This window comes from Odocoileus virginianus, chromosome X (genome assembly GCF_023699985.2).
Source record: "Odocoileus virginianus isolate 20LAN1187 ecotype Illinois chromosome X, Ovbor_1.2, whole genome shotgun sequence".
NCBI classification, from domain to species: Eukaryota; Metazoa; Chordata; class Mammalia; order Artiodactyla; family Cervidae; genus Odocoileus; species Odocoileus virginianus.
In genome coordinates this window covers 7,990,229-8,014,785 of record NC_069708.1, presented here as the reverse complement: position 1 = coordinate 8,014,785, position 24,557 = coordinate 7,990,229, and the positions used below count along the sequence as shown (strand labels likewise).

The 24,557-nt window shown below is 35.9% G+C and overlaps 1 protein-coding gene across 7 annotated transcripts in view; it reads left to right on the top strand.

Annotated features, from left to right (window-relative positions):
• Positions 1-24,557, top strand: part of DMD (dystrophin) — a 2,261,655-nt gene that overhangs the window by 795,173 nt on the left and 1,441,925 nt on the right. For all 7 annotated transcript variants that reach the window (XM_070462101.1, XM_070462106.1, XM_070462102.1 and 4 more), the window contains one exon: positions 8,635-8,810. In XM_070462101.1, coding sequence (XP_070318202.1) covers positions 8,635-8,810 — 176 coding nt within the window. The remainder of the gene's footprint in view (positions 1-8,634; positions 8,811-24,557) is intronic.

The window sequence follows — 24,557 nt, the reverse complement described above, 5'->3', positions numbered from 1 at the left end:
CAGTCCCTACATCCTGGTGTTCCTCCATACTGCCTGAGATGGGAAGAAGAGAGACCTTCCTGGCAGTGTAATATTTAAATATACTCATTCCGTGAAATGATACTTGTGCATGTCATCAAAATCTTACTGGTTTGATTATTTTAGTTGGTTAATTAAAAAAAAAAAACCTTAGAAGCCTGATTTTTTATTGGCTTAAAAGTTATGAGACTTTGACCCTGGGCAACTTACTTAACCTCCTATTTTTGGATTTTTAAAAATCTTTGATAAAATAGTACTAGCTTTGATTTGTTTAATTCTCTATAAATTGATTTCCAACATATAACATATATCTGCTCCACTTGCTCCCTGGAATTTGATGAGGATAAAATGAAGCCATAGACATGAAAACATTTTGAGGGAAAAAATAAAGATTCTCTTGATATGCAAGGCACACTGTTTAGTGAGTCTGGATGGATTGTTATAGTTCACTGTGATTTTTTTTTAAAGATGCTTTAGACCATTTTTGAACTCTGTACTGAATGTTACAATATTGCTTCTATTGTCTACGTTCTGCTTTTATGTCCATGAGGCATGTGGGATCTTAGCTCTTCAACCAGGGAGTAAACCCTCACCCCTGCATTGGAAGGCAAAGTCCTAACCATTGCACTACCATGAAAATCCCAAGTCCACTATGATTTTTTTAAACATTTTCTGTTTAACAGTTTTACACTCCTATACCAGACCAGAAGCAAGTAAACAACATTATATTAGCAATTTGCTTCCTCAGTCACTAAACTTGAGCCTTTCTTAAGCTCATGTCTCAGTTTTCACTCTTCAGTTTTTCCCCAAAATGCACCATCAGAAACCCAATCCAAATCATTGCCAGGGGTGTGGGACTTTTAACAAAATAAAAAGGAAGCTACCCTGGGAAATAGAAATTAAAAGGATATAGAGTAAGAAAAGAAATAGTATCTCATAACTAAAAACAAAAATTGATTTTTCTTACGTGTCAGATTGAATTTGATCAAAATGGCATAAGAAGTCCAAGAATGTTGAGAGTATGGTTTTGACTTTAAAGAACAGAGCTCACTTGTATGCATGCATTCCAGCATGTTTGTCGGGGGAAAAATAGTCCCATTAATGACACAGTATGCTTGGTCTTTTAAAAATTCTTTTAAATGATTGGTGTAAAGAATGAGCACAGTTCTAGTAATAGTTAAAATCCAGTGGGATATAGGCATTGTTACTGAGATGACAAGGCATCTGTTTATGCTCATATAAAGAGCATCATGTGCCTGAAATTTTGACTGCTATTCAGGTCAAGGCTTTGAGGGATTTTGACCTTATGAAACAGTAGCGTGGCTAGAGATCAAAACATGAAAAAAAAAAAAAAAGCAACTAAGAGGGCTGCTCTCTTGCATTTCAGAGTCAGCTTTGGCTTAAATAACACCTGAACACAAGCTAAAGATGCTGAAGTTGATAAGAAGGCGGCCTAAGAAAATAGAAATACTTTTTGTTTCCAAAAGTTAAAAAGAATAATAACCCTTGCTATGTGGTTGCTTAAAATGAGAAAAGAGAACAAATGAAATATACCATGGATTGATTTATTTAAATCCTTAAATGACCCCATGTGTCCTCCATATTTTTGTAAATGTGCTTTCTCGTTGACATTTACTCAGCTGCCTTTTTTTCCCTAAATATCGTGCCCCTGATGAACATATTTATATTTTGATTGTAACTAGGGAATAAGATAGTCAGAAATTCATTATTGTTAATATTTTAAACTTAAATATAATTTCAATGATTTGAAATATTATTTTCCCCCATTGAACTGAAATCATAGTATACTATGGAAAGAGGATATTATTCATTTGCTTTATAATTTATTATGGTAATTAATGTTAGAGTTGGCAGCAGGTGTTTGGATGTAAGAATGAATCTTTTTAGATAAGTCCCAAAGTCTGTAGTCCTGTGATTTTTTTTTAAATAGGGAAAATTATCTTCTTTGCCAGAAGTAGGCAACATTGTATGACTCATATAAGTTCATAGATGTTATTCCCATTTCATCAATATTTTGCTATATTTCTAATGATTTTTGTGATGTTCTGAACTATAAGCACAAAAATCTTAAAAATAAAATTGATATACTCAGAATCCCTCTCCTCTTGAATATGAGCATTCATGTTTATGCTGTGTAAGACCCTTTCTGTCCTCACTCATGCCCAAATAGAGAAAGTGATTATTATGTATGAATATGTCTGTTCTACATTATTTATGTCCTGTAGAGAGTTTTCAAACTCCTGCCAGACATGTAAGTAATGTAAAACATGGTTGAAGATAATAAGCTAGTGTTTTTTATAATACCAGAAATGCAAATAGATGCAAAAGCATTAAAATGAAAATTTCTGTATTTGCCTTTCTTTTCTGAGTTCATGCTCAGTTTTTAGAGATCCCTGGTTTTACTCTCTATAAAATATTTTACACGCACATTCTGACTATACCTGTCCTCAAAGCATTATTTTGCAGACCTCTTGATACATGAAATGTAGTTACACTTGGTTTGCCTCTCATCTTTTTGCCAATGATTTTAATTAAAAATACTCTAAGGCCTTTCAATTGACAACCCTTTTCAGTGGTTCCTGAAAGCTCTCCAAGTCTAATCAGTCTGCTGCCAATTAAAAAACAATTTTAATGGCTTTATAAAACCTAGAATTAAAGTAAAATTCCCTCACTTCTTTTAGGTTTTTTATCTTACTTAATTCATGGTCTAACCATCTTGAATTTTAGAGCATCTTTTGGTTAATTGCTTAGGTTAAAGGTTTGATTAGAAAATTTCCAAGTTACAACTCAAATAACTTTGGGAAATAACTGTATTCTTTTGCTCCCTTCAGCTAAAGTAGAGGTTTGACAATGGGCCTTGTGTATTTCAGTGCAATTGGTTTTATGTTGTAAATTCATTTATCTACTACAACATAAAATGTTGTAGGCACTGCAAATTTAAGAGACTAGAGCTGAATTAACTGTTGGAACTGCTCATTTCTTACTTATAAAATGAAAAAATTGGCCTACAAAGATCTCTGTAGTACCCTTCCAGTTCTAAATGTTTATGATGCATTTCTCTTTGCTTGAAATTTTATATAAAACTCTGGAGTAATTAGCAAAGAGATTCCAAGTATCTCTACTATATAAATCTCAGGAGTCAGCTGAAAGATAATAATAAAAATAAAATTTTCTTCCTATTCAAAGAAGGCTGAATTCTGAAATAGTTACATTTTACTCATCATGAATATGTAATTAAAATACCATGAAGATAAAATACTCAGCCTCTATATGATAAATCTTTTGTCTGCTGACAATAAATAACACATCAAGACATATACAAGGTTTTACTTTTTTCTGTATGCTTAATAATCTGCTAGTTAAAGAAGGTGTCCCGTTGCTTTATGTCAGATGGCATATAGAAGAAGGTCAGGTGGATCAGAAAAAGTAAATCCCATTGCTTGTTGAATTTTTGCAAGATGTAGTTGATTCACACAGTTGCTCAAGTTCTGTGTTTAATATGTTTCATGAAGCCAACATATATCTCTCCTTTCTGGCAATTTGTATGAAAGAGAATTTGAAGTGAGGGACGAGATATATAAAACTAAACAGAGTTTTACAGAATAAACCTTCTTAATTATCAGATAATATTTTCTTAAATGGTAGAACAACTTCTTTTATAATATCTCTTCAGTATTGACTCTTATCGTGCCCATGATTCTAATGTCAGTATCTATTCAAGAAGCTATACTGCCTTAATAACAGTATCAAAGCAGGATAGTAGCTGTTAACTACAATTTAGTTACCAAGCCACGCTCATGAACTTGAGCACTCCTTGGTGCTGCACATATCTGTAGTAATTCCTCTGCACTTGTTCATGAGATAGAGCGTTTTATAGTCTTTTGATTGATATCCCAGCTTCCTTTGTGAGCACCTGACCTTTTACCCCAGGTTCCTCATAAAGTTCAACCTATATATAAATCCTTCCTGTGCTTAGAACTGGAATCCTTACATCATCATCAGGTAGGTATGCCTTGTACTACCACTCCTGTAGAGATCATTTTAAGCCTGGCTACCAATTATCAGCTAGAGCTGTTGCTATGATTATGCAGTATGTTTTACACTGTTGAACTGCAGTCTCCCCATACCCATTAAAGGTCATCACTCTAAAGTTGGGTACGTATAAACAACACAACCAGAGACTTCAATCCACGCTTGTCAATCTGCTTGTACCTTTTTAAAAATATCAGATATTTTTTTCATTTGATTGGTTTTGCACAGACTTTATTATATTATTATTATTATTATTATAGTTTATCAAGAACTAAAGGGATTTAAGATTGTCATATGCCATTGTGTATACCTTCTCTCTTCCTGTGACTTTGTATATATATATGTGTGTGTGTGTGTACACAAACAACACACCCAATTACACCTGTTAAAGTCACCATTTAGACATTTGAACAGGGGTGGCAGCAAGTGATCACAGCTACTAAGAGTTGGATTAAGGAACAATTGAACTAGGGTTTATAGCTCAGCTGTGCCATTTGCAAGTTGAATCTGCCTGAAATTTTTACTTCTAATCTATAAAATGGAAATAATCTTACTACTTGTTCTTAGGGCCATTGTGAGGTAATGACAGCTACCACTTATTAAGCCTTTACTGCTTAAGTAAGTAAGCATGTAGCATAATGTCCGAAACATGCAGAGAGCTCTGTAACTGGTAGCTTTTATTACAAGTATTTTAATACTAATAAAAATGATAATAAATGAGGTAACTGATTTTGATACATTGAATCTCTTTTAGTAAATTTTAAAAAAAGGTTTAAATAGTATCTCACAATGCCAGTAGAAGTCTCTAACCTCAAAGAACTTACAAAGTCAAGACCATTTAAATAATTAAATGGACAATTAAAAGGTGCAATTAAGAATACAAGCCAGAAACCAAAAGAGCATTGAGAGACTGGAGGTGGAAAATAAAAGAATACAAGCCAAACTGAAAGAATGATAACAGCACAAAGTTCATTTAAAATGTAAGAACAGGTGGTAAGTACAGCTAGTTGCCCATAAGAAACTGGCCATAGTGGTGGGAAATAGATATTTCCTTTTATTACATGCTCTTTTATATTCTTGAAATATGCTTGAGTGTACGTATAGTTCCTTTCACAATGTGCGTTTTTAAACAAATGGAAGAGAAAATGTAAAGAAAGATTTTCATTGTTTGAAAATAGTATGCATTTTCCAGACCTACTCAAATTATACAACCTTATTGCAAGAAGATATACACCCTATAACGATCAAGATACTGAGCATGTGCTCTTCTAATTTTTCTTATGATGGGAAAAATGTAAAATTTGGAAATTAATATATATCTCTTCATGAGTAAGAAGGGTCAGTATAGAAAAATTCCTGAATTTTCTCTGAAGTTTTTAGTGGGTATTACAATGTGTATCCAGAGAATACTCACTGGGTTCAAACATTACATGGTTGAATTCTTGTGACCAGGATGGGCTATGTATTTGAGGAGGTTCAGTGCAGAATGAATATACATGGGTTCTTTCCAAAAATTAAGAATTTCAAGAGGATGACGGCAGAGCATGAAACCAAGCATGAATGAAATCCTTTTGAGTGAGGGGCCTGGGTGACTCCATGAGTTGTACACCCATGACGCAGGTCTTGTTTGCAATACCCTTGTGAGAAATAGATTCCTATTCATATTTTACATATAAAGAAGAAAAAAAATCAAAACTCTGAAAGTATTGCCAGCCTGCCTCAAATGTTACAGATTGTGAACTCTGAATCTGGTGTTTGAAAATTGTGGAGCCTGACTTAGGGACCTCCACTTTAAATCACTGTAAAAGGAAATAGCTTCCAAACCTAAAGACAAATAATTCTAAACTAATTCTTTTCCATTTTTAGTAGCTAGTTAACTGATAGATCAAGGGGATAATATTTAAAAACAAACATATCTTGTTTTCATGAAGATTTGCTTGCAATTATTTCGCATACCTGTATTTTTCATATGGAACTCACCTTATTTCATAGTTATTGGTGTGGTTGTCACCTTCACTACTATATTGTGAGATATGTAAAAATAGAGATTCCATTGTATTCATTTCTGGATGTTCTGTAGTGATATATACTTATATATCTGATATAATACTGCTATAAATATTGTGACTAAGGTAATGAATAACTTCTGCAATTTTAGATTGCTTTAATGGAATGTTATGTCCAAACCTAGAAAATCTAGGTTTTGGAGCACCAGTCAGATTAAATCTAGTTCTAGAAAGTGTCCGGTATTACAGAGCTTGTAAATAAGATTTATCAGAGTCATGGTTATGAAGCCTCAGAACTTTAAGATTGTCAGGTAGAAACAATACTCACCTTACTCTGTGATGGTTCAGGGATCAAAACAAATTTTATTTTATTATTGTATTGTTATTCATTTACTTTTTAGGCTGCAACCAACCAGGGATGGAACCTGTGCCTCCTATAGTAGAAGCACAGAGTGCTAACCATTGGACCTCCAGGGAATTCCCAAAGCAAACTTTAAATTAATGAAGTCAAAATAATGCAGGCTTCCACTAGGTGTAAAGATCTTTGCCAATGGGAAAATTAGCTGCCATACTCAGGAAGCAGTTGTCTGTTTCTGGAAGTAGTGAATCCTGTAGTAAAGAGGTTATACTCAGTGACCTCCATAATCCCTTCCTGCCTATATTTTTAATGATTCTAACAGATAATTAAGTATATAAACTACTATATAGTTTAAAAATATTACTTTGAAAAAATTAAATCCTCTTGAAATCCAACTTAAAAACTCTGTGTTCAGGACTTCCCTGGTGGTCCAGAGGTTAGGACTCTGTGGTTTCACTGCAGGGGGCAGGGTTCAATCCCTAGTCCAGGAGCTGAGATCCTGCAAGTCACATGGCTTGGCCAGCAATCTTCCCCTAACCATGTCCCCTCCCTCCCCCAAAAAACTCTGTGTTCTTTTTGGTCAAAGGTAAAATTAATTTGATCATGCACTTGTCATTTCGTGTTGAGTTCAGTTAGGCTTGAGGTTCTATTTCAAGCATTTAAAAAAACCATGCTCCTCTCTGCTTTCATTTTGACATAACTTGTCAGTAGACTATATAATTATCATTTGAAGCTCAGTGATTGATTCTAAATAATGTATCTATGGAGATCTTAGAGAAGATAAAATCTGTGCTTGACACATGTAGAAACATGATATCTCTTAATGTCTTTTTTTTTTTTAACTATTTAGACTATCAAGATGGTACTCCCTAAGGCCTTGGCATTTGTAACAATATGGCTTGCACAAAGGGTGGCACTTTTAAAATGCATTTGTCATAAGCATTTTTGCATAAGACATCATGACAAAAAGATTTCATTACCACATGCCAATTCCTGTTTGGAAGCTAAAATAAGATTATGAGGCTTTCCTGATTGCCTTTTATTGAAGGAATTGGTCATCATGTGTGAGGCAGGGAGGTTCCACCAAACCTTTTCCTTATCTCTTAACAAATTTCAGGGAAAGCAGTCAAACTAATCTTGGCCCCAACCAAATGCTTGGCTGCATGCATGTCAAGTACCTGTGAGTGGAGCCAAAGCAGGCCTGTTTTGGTCTCCTTGGATATAGATCTTCAGAAAAATTTGGATTACTAGAAGTGTCATGATTAATATCACAAGAGATAACTTTTTAGTCCTCATAACTGGAGGACTGTGAGGCAGAATTGGTGGTTAAGGCAGGAGAGTGTCTCACTGTGATTTATCAGTCTGGTAATGACTGTGTACTGAAGGGATGACCTCTCATGATGGGTCACAAAACATATTATTCCAAAGAATTTTGATCTATATCTTAGAAAAAAGAAAACAGCAACAACAACAAAAACTTTTTAAGGTCTGAACACAAAGTTAGTATGATTCTAAACTGAGAAGATTCAAATGCTAATTTTGGATACTCAAATTTTTTAACTTAATCCCTAATTTAAATCAAAAGTAGTATGCTTTTAGCATTTGAAGAACATTCAGCTTAAATGTATTTCTAGACTGATCACCACTTGATATTAACCATTTGTTATAATTTAAAAAGATCACGTGCTTGATTAAAAAGTAATTTGTTACACAGTTCAAAGAATTTTGTCTCAAAATTTACAGACTATAAATAATCATATATATGAAAACCAAAGATGCATTCAATGAACTGTTTAATAAACATGTCGAGTGAGCCAGGAGTGAAATTGGTGCTGGAATACTTTAGCAAAATTTATGTTAGCATCGTGAACACTTTAAACAGCATGTCTAATTAAATGTCAGAATGACACCCTAAATTTTCCTCCTTTGCCCCCTTTATTTCCCTTAGCTGGACCAATAAATTGAAGAGGTACTAAGTTTTCTCCTGGTTTTGAGATTACTTGCCTTTGTGATTTCAGTCAACATAACTTAAGTCAGATAAAACAATTTGATTTGGGTTCAATATGGTGCTATTTTGATCTGAAGGTCAATTTACAAACAAGCAGGAACAGTTTCTCATTATTTTCTTTCCCTACTCCGAGCAGTCTTTACTGAAGTCTTTCAAGCAATGTGTGACCTCTGTTTCAATACTTCTTGCAGATTTCACAGGCTGTCACCACCACTCAGCCATCACTAACACAGACAACTGTAATGGAAACGGTAACTATGGTGACCACGAGGGAGCAAATCCTGGTAAAGCATGCCCAAGAGGAACTCCCCCCACCACCTCCCCAAAAGAAGAGGCAGATTATTGTGGATTCTGAAATTAAGAAAAGGTGAGAAGCTCTTGCTCATGGCTTTATCCTCAAGCAAGAGTAATTGTTAAGAAGGAAAACTCATTTACAGCTGTTTTGATGGCAGTGTTTTTACTTAGTTTTTCCAGAAGCCTCGAGTGTCTATAATGTCAGTTAAGTTAGTGGGGAAAATTATGAAGTAAGTTGTAAAATTTCTTCAAGCAATCCCTGGCCCACCAGAAACTGAATGCTTAATGGAAATGTGAGTTTTTTTCTGGATTGAAAGAAGAAACTGCAAGTGATGAACTGCCATGGATACAGTTTATCCTGAAAGTTTCCTTTTTTTTCTAATCAAGAGCCTGCTTATTCAGTGCTACTTTTGCATTAAATGCCTTTTCCCAGTAATGGAAAGGACATTTTCATGAGGAAGAAGTACACCTATAATAGACGCGATCCATTCTGTTAGTTTACGAGAACATAATGTCTCAATCTGCGCATCCTAAATCAGGAGTAATTACAGAACAGATTTCCTGTTCTTTGATATTTATAAAGTCTTATCTTGAAGGTGTTAGAATTCTTAACTGATCTTTTTGTGGATATTCTCAACTAGACATTGTAGATAAGGTATTATGTAAATTCATAGATATATTAAAAGAGGAATAAAATGTCATAAATGCAAAAGCTAGCATGAAAATCAGAAAAATGGTACAATTTCCTTTTCATGCCAATTATTATAATTCTAAGATTAAGAAAGAACATTAAAATCGGCCTTACATTTCTAAGCAACATATGTTGGGGAACGCATGGAACTTGACATTAGAATCTGTGTATACAAGGGTAGGGAAACATGAGAATAACATGTACGTAAAAATAGTGTCAGATGTTTTAGGCAAAGGAAGAAACACCGGGAGAAGTTTTCAGGTACATCATTTGGGACTTTCAGTGTTGTGGTGTAGTTGCTAAGTTGTGTCCTACTCTTTTGTGACCTCATGGACTGTAGCCAGGCTGCTGTGTCCATATTTCTGAGGCAAGAATTCTGGAGTGGGATGCCATTTTCCTTCTCCAGGGTCCCCAACCCAGGAATCAAACCCCTGTCTCCTGCATTGGCAGGCAGATTCTTTACCACTGAGCCACCAAGTAAGCCCTGGAACTTTCAATACTTCCCTGTTAATCTGTGACTTATAACCTACTTTCATAATTCCACAGTACACTGCAGGGCTTTTCTCCCTGGTTGGAGCTGCTTGGCTGAATGAATTCTCTTGTCCAGGGCTCAACAAATTAAAGCCAACAGGCTCAGTCCAGCCCACTGCTGGTTTTTGTATGGCCCGTGAGCTAAGAACTGTTTTTACATTATTAAATGGTTGAAAATAACCAAAAGAATTTCATGACATGTGAAAATTTTCTGAAATTCAAAGGTCAGTGTCCCCAAGTAAGGTTTTATCGAAGCAACATCAGACTCATTCTCCTATGTGTCATCCTTGGTTGCTTTCATATCACAAAGGCAGGGTTGGGTAGTTGTCACAGAGAGTATATGACCTATAAATCTGCAAATATTTGCAATCTGCCCCTCATTGGGAACATTTTACTCAAGCTTGTTCCTATCAGATGGTTCTCGAATCTTTGAATATTGGCATTCTATGTGGGATGACAACTTCCAAGAATTCTGCTCATGATAGCGGTTGAAATTTTAACATTCATTGATGGAGAAAGAGTGTGACAGCAAAAATAAATCAGTAAAGCTCTTAATGAATTTGCCTTTTATTAATCTTAATAGCATGGCTATTAATTTGATGCCTTGTTCAATATATGTCTACAGACAATGCCTCGTAGGCACATGGATTTATGGGTCCTTTGAAACAACCTAACAGCTTTCCAACAAATATCCAAGCAAAACAATATGGAAACCCAGTTAACTTACCCTCCTAATGTGTTCATGACCCTCCTAATACGGATATTAACAGAGCAGGTTGATTCCTACTTATCTCTATCTTCAAAAGCTTCTTCTTGGTTCCTGTATTTGGTTAGGATAAATGTGTTCTGAGCATTTTTTTGTTTTCAAGAGAGTGTGACTAAGTGGCAAAATGTTTTGTCTCCTAAATTCTGTTTGTATTGTATGCTCTCACCAGTTTTTTTTTAAGTTCTTTGAATGACATGTCCAATTAAGAACATAAAGGATATATTATTTAAATAAAAACTGACATTTATTGAGGATTTTATTATGTACTCAGCACTAAATTAAATGCTTTATTTACATAGCTCATTTATTCTTCCCACTCACCCTACCAAATAGCTATACTTACCAAATAGTTATGGCTATTATTACTATTACACATAGCTTCAGAGTGCCTGAGCCAGGGTTTCAGCTGAAGCAACCTGACTACAGAACCTGGACTGTGTAGCTAAATGCTTCTTTGGTAGATAAATGACCAAGGTGATCTTAGGTCTCTGTTTGTCTGAATCATCACAAATTATACCTTTTGTCCCAGCTTAATTATCTAAAGTACCAACTTTCACTCTCAGATGTGTCCTGATTTGGACAGTAGGGTAACAGAGACACTCTGTGTAAAAGTCAAGATTGACCCTTTTAGACTGAACAAAGACAGCAAATGAGCAGACATTTAGGCGCAATTTTCTGTTAATTGATAATTGTCTATAGGATGGGAATTGGTTGAAATATTGTAAGAGTTCCAGAGGTGTCATGCAAACATGACTGAAAACATCATGGTGGCTAGCATTTCTCTTTTCCCAGGTGAGAACTAGTAGTGTTTAACTGCCAAGACTGTATGTCGACAACCTATTGAATGCTGATTGAAAAAAAAAAAAGATCTCTTTTTTCAACTTCTTTGACACACTACTGTTCTACCCCTACTATTCTTTACCTGACTTGTTTTCTTCCTTTTCTTCCTTTTGCCTAATTCTTATGGTAGTATCTCATAAATTCAAATCTTTTTGCCCTTCTGACTTCTTTATCTGAATTACTCCCTCTCGATGATTCAAGTCTGACTCTCAATGAATGATTCCCAAATTTTATAGCTTCATATCTGACTCTTTCCCTCAGATTTTACTTTCTATCTTTAAATCTATGATCTGGGTGCTTCTACTACTGCATCCAAGCAGTGCTTCAGTTTTTATCAATTGCAAACATTTGTTGCCTCCAATTACCCACACCTAGTTACTCAGACATTGCACACATATTTTAGTTATTATAACTCATTTGTCTGCATGCCTAAAAAAGTAGCAAATATTGGAAAAATCATGGACTTTGGAATCAGGATTACTCAGGTTTGAAATCTGCCTGTTTTAATCACTAGCTTATGATTCCAGCAAATTATCTAATATCTGTGCCTCAGATTCAATATCCTCACTTTATTGAACACTGACTGTGAGGATTAAGTGAGAAGCATTTAATACAGTTGCCTGTAAGGTAGTAAGAATTCAACAAGTGCCATAGCTAGTGGTCTTGCTTGCTTATGTTAATGCTATGGAGGTAGAGGCAGTGGTGGAAATGATGGTGGTAATTGAGGTAGTGATGATAGTGAAGATGATGGTTGGTAGAGAAGGTAGAGATGCTTATTATGAAATTTCTTCCCCCAATAGTACATCCTCTGAAGCTTACTAAACGTAACAGAAAATTGACTTTTCATCTTCTTCAAAACAGAATTTACTGTCTGACTTCTCCATTTCTGTTCTTTACTTTTTCCTTAATTATTATTATTATTACACGATATTATTGGGCAAGTGCCATCATTTAAGCCATTTTCCAAGCATTCTGTCAACACCATGCCTTAAGCCGTGTACCTCCTTGTGGCCTGATTTGCCCCTCCGCTTTCTGATTAATCTGCCTTCAATTAATGTGCCTAAAATGTTGCTTTTATGCTGACCCTCTTGGCTTGAGATCCCTATAGCTCCAGTTGTCTCCACAATAAAACACAAATTCCTCCTTATGGTATAAAATGTATCTCCCACCAATTTTATGCATGTGTGCTCAGTCATATCTGATTATTTGTGATCCCATGAACTGCAGCCCGCCAGACTCCTCTGTCCATGGGATTTCCCAGGCCAGAATACTGGAGTGAGTTGCCGTGCCCTCCTCCAGGGGATCTTCCCAACCCAGGGATCGAACCCACGTCTCCTGCATTGTAGGTGAAGCCATCAGAGAAGACCAATTTTATGCGTAGCTGCCCCTGAATCTTTCCACTCCATCCAGTATGTTACATTCATTTTTTGCTATATGCCTCAGTGTCACCCATGTACAGTTTTTCCATCACCAATCACAACAAAGGAATCTCGTTATCAGATTTTTTAATATTTTATGTAGATTTCATACATAGTACCATATATATAATAAATGATCACAAATATTTGTTGAAAGTAATAGAGTTCCAATTAATTGTGATGACTAAAATCTTATTTTTCAGTAGCATTTAAATAATTCCTTCTACTTCTTCATGGATTTTTTTAAACAACAAACAAATGAGCATTCTGATAATCTTTAATATTATAATTTCACCCATTAGGACATCATTATTTACTCAAAACTATTAAGGGATTTAAAATTCAGCTTTGTACTACACTACACTTTCTTAATTATGTAAGGTGCATTTAGTTGATTCCTTAATAATGATACAGTTTCTACATTTGTTATATTTACTGCATAAATTGTCCTCCTTACACTAAGATATATAAAAGTGCTTAATGATCTTGGGTCACAAGGTAATTATTTCTATAATAAATTATCCCTGTAGTTCAGTGATATTATTTTACATATAGGTAATTATCCGAGTGTGGAACCCACTCTAGGTTAAAACTAGATGTATTATACAGTTAATTGGGGTTCATCGAGAATTCATTCCTAATCATGTAACAGTTATTTTAAGAAACTTTTCACAAAAGCTTTCATTTACATTTTTGTATCAGCCAGATGAAAACAATGGTAAATGGAATTGTTTTTTAAATAAATGCAATCTCAATAAAGATAATTTTTAAGTTATAGTGTTAATAAAAGTGTCTCTGACCTCAAAGGAAGTGTAGAGAGGTTTAGAAATAACTAAATTCACTGAGTTTCTATCTTCTCCTATGTAAGCAAACAGTCTTAAGTTTGCTCTCTCTTGCTATGTCCCATATGCTTACTAAATGGTGGAAGAAAGTGCCTAGATAATTATGTACCTGCGTAATTATTGTATTTTCTATTTTTCAGCTTGTGTTTTTATTTTTTTTATAAAAATCTACTGCCTAAATAATGTTACTTTATGTCACATCCTTGGAAGGAAGTTAGATGTGTTAGATGACATCTCTCTTTTTGCAATTTTTTGAGAATAATGCCTAAGCTATTTTTTAAATATTTATTTTAACTTTAATTTCCAAACTATAATCTGGAAGTTGTAAACTAAACATTTTAACTTATTCAAAGAATCTAATTAGATGATTAATGTGTCTAAGAGCTCATTTTTTATTTTCTATATGATAAGTTGGTCCTAAAATACTTGAAGTGTTCCTCTAGTGATAATATTTTTTTTCCCAATGGCACGGCCCAGAAAAACAAAACCTTGCTCCTTTTATCTAAGGAAACCACACTCTAGAATTGTTCCTGGTTACAGGTTAATTGAGGTTCTGAAAGGTTAAATAACTTGCTTTCAGTTGCAAACTAAGGACTAATGCTGAGTCTCCTATTTCAGTTCCAGTGTTACATTTGAAATGCCCTACTTCTTTTTATGTATTAGAGTCAAATGACCTTGGTCATAAACTCAAATTTCATTTAGAAACTACTTTTGGTGAATAATAGAAACCTTACAGACCATCTTCAGATATTCCAAAAAGATAACCATCCATTTAAGGTTCTTAAAGCTAATTTGTCATATAAATCAAGAATATCAGTAAATGTATATTGAAGAATATAAGAATGACAATTCTAGAGGCATGCTAAGTGGCCAGAGAACAGATCAAGCAGTGATACTCATTGTGTTGCATGACATAGCATCCCTTGGGGGTTTGCTAGAAGTGCAGATTTGGCGGTTGTTCCCCAAACTTGCTGAATCAGAAGCTCTTCTTGTGGACCCAGGAATCTTTTACAAGCTCTCTAGCTCATTCTTGATAAATCTATAAGTTTGAGAACCGTTGCCCAAGAGCAATGGTTCTCATACTTTAGCATGCATCAGTCATCTAGAAGGCTTGTCAAATAGCAGATAACTGGTCCCCAGCAGAGTTTCTGATTCAGTAGGTCTGGGGCAGTGCCTGAGAACCGTAATATCTCACAAGTTCCCAGGTGATGCTGATGCTGCTAGTTCAGGGCCCACATTTTAAATCAGTGCACTAGAGCATCATCTTAGTTTCATCCTAATTCTTGCTTCTCACTTCCCCCAAGTAGCCCCATCTTGTGACACCTCAAATGCTTTATGTTGAAATGATCTTTTCATATGCTTGTTTCATGCCCTCAGCTCAGGGCTTCCTGAGGCCAGGATCCATATCTTACTCCCAGCCTGTTACGGGGCCTTCTAATTTGGGGATGCCCAATACATGTTTTGAACTGAAGTGTACTATACTGAGAACTGGGTGTCTAGTCTTAGCAGTTGTATGAAAAAGTACTCTTCCAGAAGGCAAGGCACAAAAGAACACCAACCAAGAGGAAGGTAGAGCTATCTTCCCAGAACCATACCGTACAGTTTTTTCTGAGTGAAGGAAACAGTGGTCGCATATATTCATCTAAAAGAAGCATGGTTGAATGCAAAGAAAAGTTGATTTTAATCAGAAGGTATGAACTACCACTGTTTCCGTTCTTCTGAGTCTTTCTTTCACCCTCTCATACGGTACATCAGGTGCTGAAACTACTCAACAAGCTTACCAGAGATCTCCTTAATTGACAGCTCCAAAGGTCACTCTTCAGTTTATCTGTCTTGACCTCTGTGCTGCGCTTGACAGTGGTGATTAGTTCCTTCTTGAAGTTTTCTGCTTTCTCAGTTTCTGAGATATTGTTCTCTCCTGTTTCTTTTCTCCTCCTAACACTTTGACTATGTCTTCCCATTCTCATCTTCCTCTCCCTTTCATGTTGATCTCCAAAAAGACTTATATTTTGGCATTGTTTTCTTTTCATGGCACTCTGTTGTCCAGGGGAATGCCCTGTATCATCTTGCTTTTCTCAACCATCTGTACCTGATATTTTCTAAATTACTATCTCTAGCTTAACCTCCATTTTGATGCTTATACTTGTAGCATCCACATATTTTTGGGCATTTGCACCTGGACCTCTTACAGAAATCACAAATGAGGTTCTGCAGTTTAGACTGCCCATCTTTAGAGAGTGTCATGCACATCATAGTTATCATAGTTCCTACAAAGAGCCTTCTAGACTTGTGCAGTGCACAACCTGTGCAGCCATTCACAGCGGTTCAGATATTCCCACCTTCCTAAACCCCTTCAGGTATGCCTCTTGAATTCTCTTTAGTTTATCTCTTTTTTTTACATCCAGGCTGCCTTTCCCCTGGTTTAGTCTCTGATGGTTTTCTGCATGAAATTTTTAACTGATTTCTCTGCCTCACCCTTCTTATCCATACTCTTCACAGCATCCTGAGGGATATCTCAAAATGCAGTTTTAATTAGATCATTCCTCTGCCTGTGGTTCTTGAAATGCATAGCACAGAAATTCCTTTCTGATCTTTGACTGCCTGACTTTCCAGCTTCAATCCCTTCTCCCCTACCCATTTTTTTTTATATGCCAGTGCTACTCAAAATAGACTGCAAACCATTTATTACCAGTACACAATGAGATAAAGAGCTGGAACCAGAATATAAATCAATGCACTGCTGCCTTTGTCAGGAAAGTTTTGCAATTAAAAAGGAATCAAATGAAATCATGTGCTTCATGACTTTGTTGATTTCTGCTCTGATGACTTTTCTTGTCACAGACTACTAACAGATAGTTCACAGACTGACCGCACCACTACCTTTCAAATGGCGCTGCCCTCTGCTCAGCTTTAAAGAACCGCCCTCTGATCTCCGAATGCTCAATATTCCCTCAAACTTATGTTTCTTTGTACTGACTGTTCTCTCTGTTGAAGATCCTTTTTCATTATGTTCCCTTTTGCAGCTCCCACATTCCTTTTCCTTAACTAACTACCTTCTCTTTCTGGGAACCTAACCTCCCAGACATTTCTCAGCCTTGACAATCCTTCCATTCAAACACTTGCAGAACTTCATTGTAATCATCTTGTTTTTGCATATGTATCTCTAGTAAACTCCTTGAGGGCAGGAGCCATTTATTTGCAACTCTAGAACTATAGCACTTAATATAGAAGTTCACACATTGTCTGTATTAAGTAATATTCATGGGATAGCAAATGGGTATTTGTAAGTCTTGTCAGGAAAACAAAAACCACTCTAGGTGTTTCAGAGAAAGAAAATATAACCCAGGGACTTGGAGAAGGAGGTGATGAAAAGCTGGGAAGCAACATGTGAAACTATCAGAGACTAAACTAGGGGAAAGGCAGCTTGGATGTAAAGAAAGCGATAAACTAAAGAGAATTTAAGAATCATACCTGAAGGGATTTAGGGAGGTAGCAGATATTAGAACAGCTGTGAATGGCTGCACAGGTTCTGCACTGCACAAGTCATGTCTACTGTGGCTTCAGTTTCCTCTGGATGGTCCCTTCCTTCTTAGATCTAAGCTCTTGTCTGGCCATCCTGACACTGCTAGTCCCTGTTGGAAGGTCCCAACTTGGGGACTCTGCTACCATCTCCCAGAGGTGTTCCTCCATCCTCCAGTGTTCTTTCAGGGCCTCTAATCACAAGCAAGAGGACAAGCAATAACAGAAAATGTATCTGATAGAGAGAGGACAAGAAAAACATAAGGACTGGATCCGAAAGGGTCAATGGGATGGGCCTGTGACTGCATAGAGATAGATTCTGGCCTTGCATCTTCCACTCATCAAAGATGTGACTAAAGCAAGTTACTTACTCACACTCAGAATCTGTTTCTTCACCTCTGAAATGGAATTTATATGACTTTCCTTGTTGGCCTCCACACTGTGGAAAATTTATTACATGTGTCTCTGTTGATGATTATTTAGTCAAAAATAAACATGCTCTCTCCAGGAGAAAGTTGAGTTTCCCAATTATTAATTTAGAACAGACATCTTCCCATTACCACATTTGTGTTATAAGAGAAAATATTTTTATTCTAACATTTTCTAAGAATATTCTTATTCTTATGTCTTCCCTAGTCAGAAACCTGTATCTCTGTGACTCAACACTCAGCAAATAAAATGTATGGCTCTCATGGACTGAATTATTCATGTCTTAAAGCCCTAGCCCCAATTTAATGATGTTACTTGGAAATGGGTTATTTGGGGGGATTAGATTTAGCAGAAGTTTTAAGCGTGGGGCCTTAATGATGAGATTAGTGCCATTCTAGAAGAGGCATCTAAGAGCTTCTTCTCTCCTGTCTTTACTATGTGAGGGTACAGTGATAAGGCAATGATGTACAGGTCAGGAAGAGAGATCTCACCAAAAATTGAACATGCTGACACCTTGATCTTGAATTTCTGGCTTCCAGAATTATGAGAAAATAAATTTGTGTTATTTAAACCATTCATCTATAGCACTTAGTTATGTCAGCCTGAGCTGGCTTTGAGTTTTAACTAAAGTTCATAGAGATGCTCACTAAAAGAAGTAGATGGGCTTCCCTGGTGGCTCAGACAGTAAAGAATCTGCCTCCAATGCAGGAGACCCATGTCCAGTCCCTGGGTCAGGAAGATCCTCTGGAGAAGAGAATGGCAACCCACTCTAGTGTTCTTGCCTGGAGAATCTGCTGGACAGAGGAGCCTGGTGGGCTATAGTCCATGTGGTCACAAAGAATCAGACATGACTGAGTGACTAACACACTGTAGAGATGCTCATTAAAAGAGGTAGATGAACTGAAACAACTAACACACACACAGAGATGCTCACTAGAAGAGGTAGATGAACTGAAACAACTCACAATGCTAAGGACGTGACAGTGGGGCAGTGAGTACACATCAGATTTAAATGGCTTTCTGCATTGTACTAGAGTTTCTAAACCTTAACTGGAAGTTATTTAAACTTTAAAGACCCACAAGATAAAAGTATGTTGAAGTCCTTTAAACTCAGCAAGCTTTCACACTGAGAGTACTTAAAGTTTAACTTGCCTCCTACAAGGTCCAAGGTACCAGTCAATGAATGGAGAGGTTCTTTGAACACTCCTGTGCGAATTCAGGAGAATCCAGATAGGCAAATTCAATTCCTGGGTTGGGAGGATCCCCTGGAGGAGGAAATGGCAAATCCACTCCAGTATTCTTGCCTGACGAATTCCATGGACAGAGGAGCCTGGCAGCCTACAGTTCATAGGGTTGCAGTCAGATGCGACTGAGCGATCAAGCACAGAACAGCACAGCACACAGTAGTCAGTATCAGTCCATAGTGTTTCAAGAATCTAGTAGTGACAGCACCATTAGTTTTCTTGCTAATTTTCATAATCATTCAACAATATCTAATGGATCACTATGATGTGCAAAGTGGTCTAGTTGCTGTGACCAAAAACCATATTTAGTCCTTTGCTCAGGAACCTAGCATTCTTGTGGTATAAACTATGCCATGAAGAAGTACCAGTAAAATGTTAGATAAGTCATAAGTCATAAAGAAGAAAGGATCACTTCCAGTCCTGCTTGACAGTTGAGCATAGAAAGCTCATGGAGACATTAGCATCTGAGTATACAGTTAAAGGATAGGGGCAGATTGGACTCAAGATGAGGGAGAAAGGCAGCGCAGATTCAGGCTGTCCTACAAGTATTTATACAAATGGCACTGATAAAGGGTTTGGGGTGTTTCTGTTTGCTTGAAGCAGAAATATGTGGTATGAAAGAGGGAATTAAGGGATGAGGTTAAAAGGTAAGTTGAGTTCATTGTGGGGAAAAAAAATGTACTCAGTGCCAGACTAAGGAACTTTAATCTGGTCATAGAGAGCAAAGCAATATGGCTACTGTGAACCACACTGTTTTGGCCCTACCTCTCTGTTGGGAGAGATAGACCATGTTAACTTTATAGAGCAGGAAGGTGGTCAGCAAACTGTTCTTTAAGGAACCAGATAATCCCTATTTTAGGCTGCTATACCATATTGTTTCTTTTGCAAGACCTCCATTCTGCTGCAGTCGGGAGAAACCAATTATAAACAATATGTAAATGGTGAACGTGACTGTGTTCCAATAAAACTTTATTCACAAAAATGAGTGGCAAGCCAGATTTGTCTGCCGAACCATTGTTTGCCTACCCCTGCCAAAAAGGGTGAAATAGACTAGATTATTTTGCTGTTGATGGTTTTTATGTATTTGCCTTTTACTCTTTGTTGTAGCTTTCTTTGCAGTTTTCATTCTGGTGGTTACAAGAATGAGTTTTACTTTATCGATCCTTAACAGAACACTAAGACGGATAGACCCACTCTCAAATGAGAAAGTAAGAGGTGGCCCGGGGGCTGGCTTAAACCCAGCAGGAAAGAGTCATGGAAGACAGTAATCACAGCAGCTAACATGTATGGTCTCTGCCATATATCAAGTACTCTTCTAAATATTTTTCACATATTAACACATTTAACCATTAAAAGAGCATTATAAAATAGTTTTTTTAATTGTTGATCCTCTTTGCTGATGGGAAGAATGAGGCACAGGAAAGGAAAGTGACTTATTCAAGGTCACAAGCTTTGCAGAAAGCAATTCAGTCAGGATTTGAAACCAGACATCTAGAACAGGATGCTGCATTCTATTTTTAAATTTTTTTACTGAAATATAGTTTATTTACAATGTCATACTAGTTTCAAACTAGTGATTCAGTGATACATATTCAGTGATACTAGTGGCACAGAGATTCAGTAATATATATTTATGTGTGTGTGTGTATTGTTTGTTTTTTTATTTTCAGTCTCTTCTATTATATGTTATTACAGGATATTGAGTATAGTTCCCTGTGCTATATAGTAGGTCCTTATTGGTTATCTATTTTATATATAGTTCAGTTCAGTTCAGTTGCTCAGTCATGTCCGACTCTTTGCGGCCCCATGAATCACAGCACGCCAGGCCTCCCTGTCCATCACCAACTACCGGAGTCTACCCAAACCCATACCCATTGATTCGGTGATGCCATCCAGCCATCTCATCCTCGGTCATCCCCTTCTCCTCCTGCCCCATATATTTTAATCCCAAGCTCCTAATTTAATCCCTCCCCTTTGGTAACCATACATTTGTTTTCTAGGTCTGTGAGTTTATTTCTGTTTTGTACATAAATTCATTTTGTATCATTTGTTCAGATTCTACTTTCAGTGACATATCGTGTGATATTTGTGTTTCTCTGTCTGGCTTACTTCACTTAGTATGATAATCTCTAGGTCTATCCATGTTGCTACAAATGGCATTATTTCATTCTTTTTATGGCTGACTAATATTCCATCATATTTATATACCACATCATGTTTATCCATTCATCTGCTGATGGGCATTTAGGTTGCATCCATGTCTTGGCTATTGTAAATGGTGCTGCTGTGAACATTGAAGTGCACACATCTTTTCGAATCATGTTTTTCTCTGGATATATGCCCAGAAGTGAGATTTCTGGATCATATAGTAGTTCTATTTTTCATTTTTTAAGGAACCTTCATACTGTCTTCCATAGTGTCTGCACCAATTTACATTCCCACAAACAATGGGAATTGTTTTTCCCATTGTTGGGAAAAAGGAAGGCTCCTTTTTTTCCACACCCTCTCCACAGGATGTTGCATTCCTAAGCTCTAATGAGAGAACTAAAAGGTAATTTCATCAAATTATTTAGCTGAAAATAAAATCTTGACTGAAACTGTTTACTTGTTTATTTAGGCCTGTCTGTGGAGACGATGCAGTTACTCTAGATTATGGCTATTCTACCGTCTGACTCTCGGGGAACACGGCAGCATTTGGCTATCTCTTTAAATACAGAGATCTTTATCAGTGAAAAAAGATTTTTCTTTCAAAATTAAGTGTCTTTTTCACCAACAGGGCTTAGATGGGGGTCCCATATAATTGAACTGCTTTTCCAAGTGCGGGATTTCCAGTACTAACCATCGAGTTAACCCCGTTGTTGGTCGTAACCTTTGTCATCTCTGCTTAAGGAGTTCTAACATCAGAAAACACATCAGCAGATTGGAAAGTGGGGATTTTAGTAAATTAAGGAAGACTGCAAAGTAAAAATAAACTGCAGAAAGTAACTAATTCATAATGCCATGAGGGTATGAATTATACAACTAAATATCATAGTTTAGGTTAATGACAATGTTCAGAATTAATATCATAGTGTTAAAGACTTCAGCCAAATTCTGGCATAATCCAAAATATTTAGCCTAGTAGTAACTACCAGACTGTACTGTGTAGCAACAAACAAGTTCATGTTGACTTTTCCTTAATATTTTAAAAGATAGTTCCCCTTTTATTTAGAACAAAGGAATATACATATAGTGTAGTGGAAATTGCTGGATTTGGATATATCTGGTTTTGAATCTTAACTCCATATTTCACTGTGTTGAAAGAAAAAGGGGGTTTCTGAAGCTTTCTATTCTTGATATAGCTATGAAAATGATTATAATAAATAGCCTACATGATTACCATGGGAAACAAATTAATTTTTTTCTTTCTGAAAGCATATGACATGAACAAGATGCTTAAAGTGCTATTTTTTTCCTTGGAATTTGACTGAATGTTAAATTAACATTTTAAAAACTTAATTTTGATGGTACAGGAATGTAATTATAGGCAGATTTATAGACCACAAGTGTCTACATGTTTATTAACATTCAAAAATGTAGGTAAAATTAATGAACTAGGGGAAAAAAAAAACTCCTGAGTTATAAAGTCCAGAAAATGCTACTATATTCTTTGGATTAAGCATTTCTCCCCAGTTTGAAGACACTTTCTCAAGGGAATCTGTGTGTTACAACTTAAAATACTTTTATGTGTGTGTTAAAATAGCTGAAGGCATTTTAACTTTGCATCTGTGGGTGCCTTCTTCACATGTTCTTTTTATACCATTTTATCTGTATCTTTGGACATTTTATGTTTCCCTGTAAGAGAACTCCCATGAAAAATCCATTTGTCACCATGTTATCATTATGTAGATAAGAAAATAAAAGAGAAGCCAATTTGAGGTCCAGACAAGCTGTGGAAGGGAATGTGCACCCTCTAGTGCTCACAATTATTTCTCACAAGGGCATATACTGCTTTGTTTCATCATTTAAATAAACATTAAATTTGATTTTAAAATAAACAGCTCAGAGTTTTTAACTTGAGTATATTGCATTGTATGATCAAAGATGTATCACTATGACAAGATTTCATCTCTTAAAAGAATATTTGTATTAACCTGTGTTAAGGTGATTTTCTTGCACAGAACTGTGTTTCAAAGGGACTTTCAATTTACTGAAAATGAAAAATAGGCTCCAGGCATCTGTGGCTTAGCAACATTTTATTTCCAGTCCTCTGGGCCATGCATTTTTTTGTCCATGTGCTTTCATAGTCTTTGGCTTTATACCTAATTCCTCTAATCTAGCTAGTTCTAACATATTAGAATTTGGGGAATTCCCTTAGTTATTCAAGTGTGTTTCTCTGAAAGTTATATTAACAGAAGATGTAAAAGTGACTTCTTTTCAACCATATCACATTTTGGAAGTAAATATTAGCAATGTATTTGTAAATGATTGAGATTTATTACCAAATTAAGCTAAGAAGATTGTGTCCAAGTCATTTTAATCTACCACATGTTAAAATATTTTAGTTGTTTTACATTTTGCAGAGAAGCAATATTTTCATAGGAGTTTTATACCATTCAGCACAATTAACTATCGTAGAGGTTCGGCTATTAATTTCAATGTCAGATAATGCATGGAGAGTTTTCAGGCATTTGTAGCTTAAAAATATTAAATCACAAGGTTTGTATTCGAGGTCATATATTTTTAAAAAACAGCATTTTATACACATTAAACATGTAATTTGATTTGCCATAACTGACAATGGAGAAAACGCACAGGTTTTATGTTTTGGACCAGAATTCGGATTTTTGAAGCACACGTTAAGCAGTCGTATTTTAGGACAAGGTAAACTATAGAGAAATTGATTTTTTAGTATCTTTTAAAGATGCATTTCAGTGCAATCTGGAATCATTAAATTTTACTGTACCAAAACATATTATTTTATGAGTAATGCGCTTAAACTTACACATATAAAACTAGAAATATATTTAAGCTTGTAAATAAGATCATGCAAACATAAGTAAAACAGATTACTTGATAGGACTGTTAGTATGGCAAGTTTATAATAACTAAGAACAGTGTTCTCTTCCGTTCGTCATATTTCATTTCAGGTGCTGTATAAACTGTTGAAAAGAGCTTATGGGTTTTTATTGTAAGTGAGAATCATAACATCCTTAGATGTTTTATAACTTGATTCCTAGATGAGCAGACTAATGTATTTGGAATATAAAACCTGCAGTGTAAGCAAAGCTGACCCCAGCTTTGTATCTCAGGTCAAATCGCTCTAATTAGTGAGATAAATAAACACACATTGAAGAGTAATTTTTAAACAGTCTTTGCTAGTTTCTATTTTAAGGCCAGTTTGATAGAAGTTTTGTAATTTGTGAAATTTAAAGGAAGAAGTAAAGGAAAATCAGAGAAGTTAAGGTATTTGCCCAAGGAAGCAGCATAAAGGTAAATAAGATGAGTGAGTACAACCTGTGACATCTGACTTTGAGTTCAGTGGTTTTTTATGGCACTAT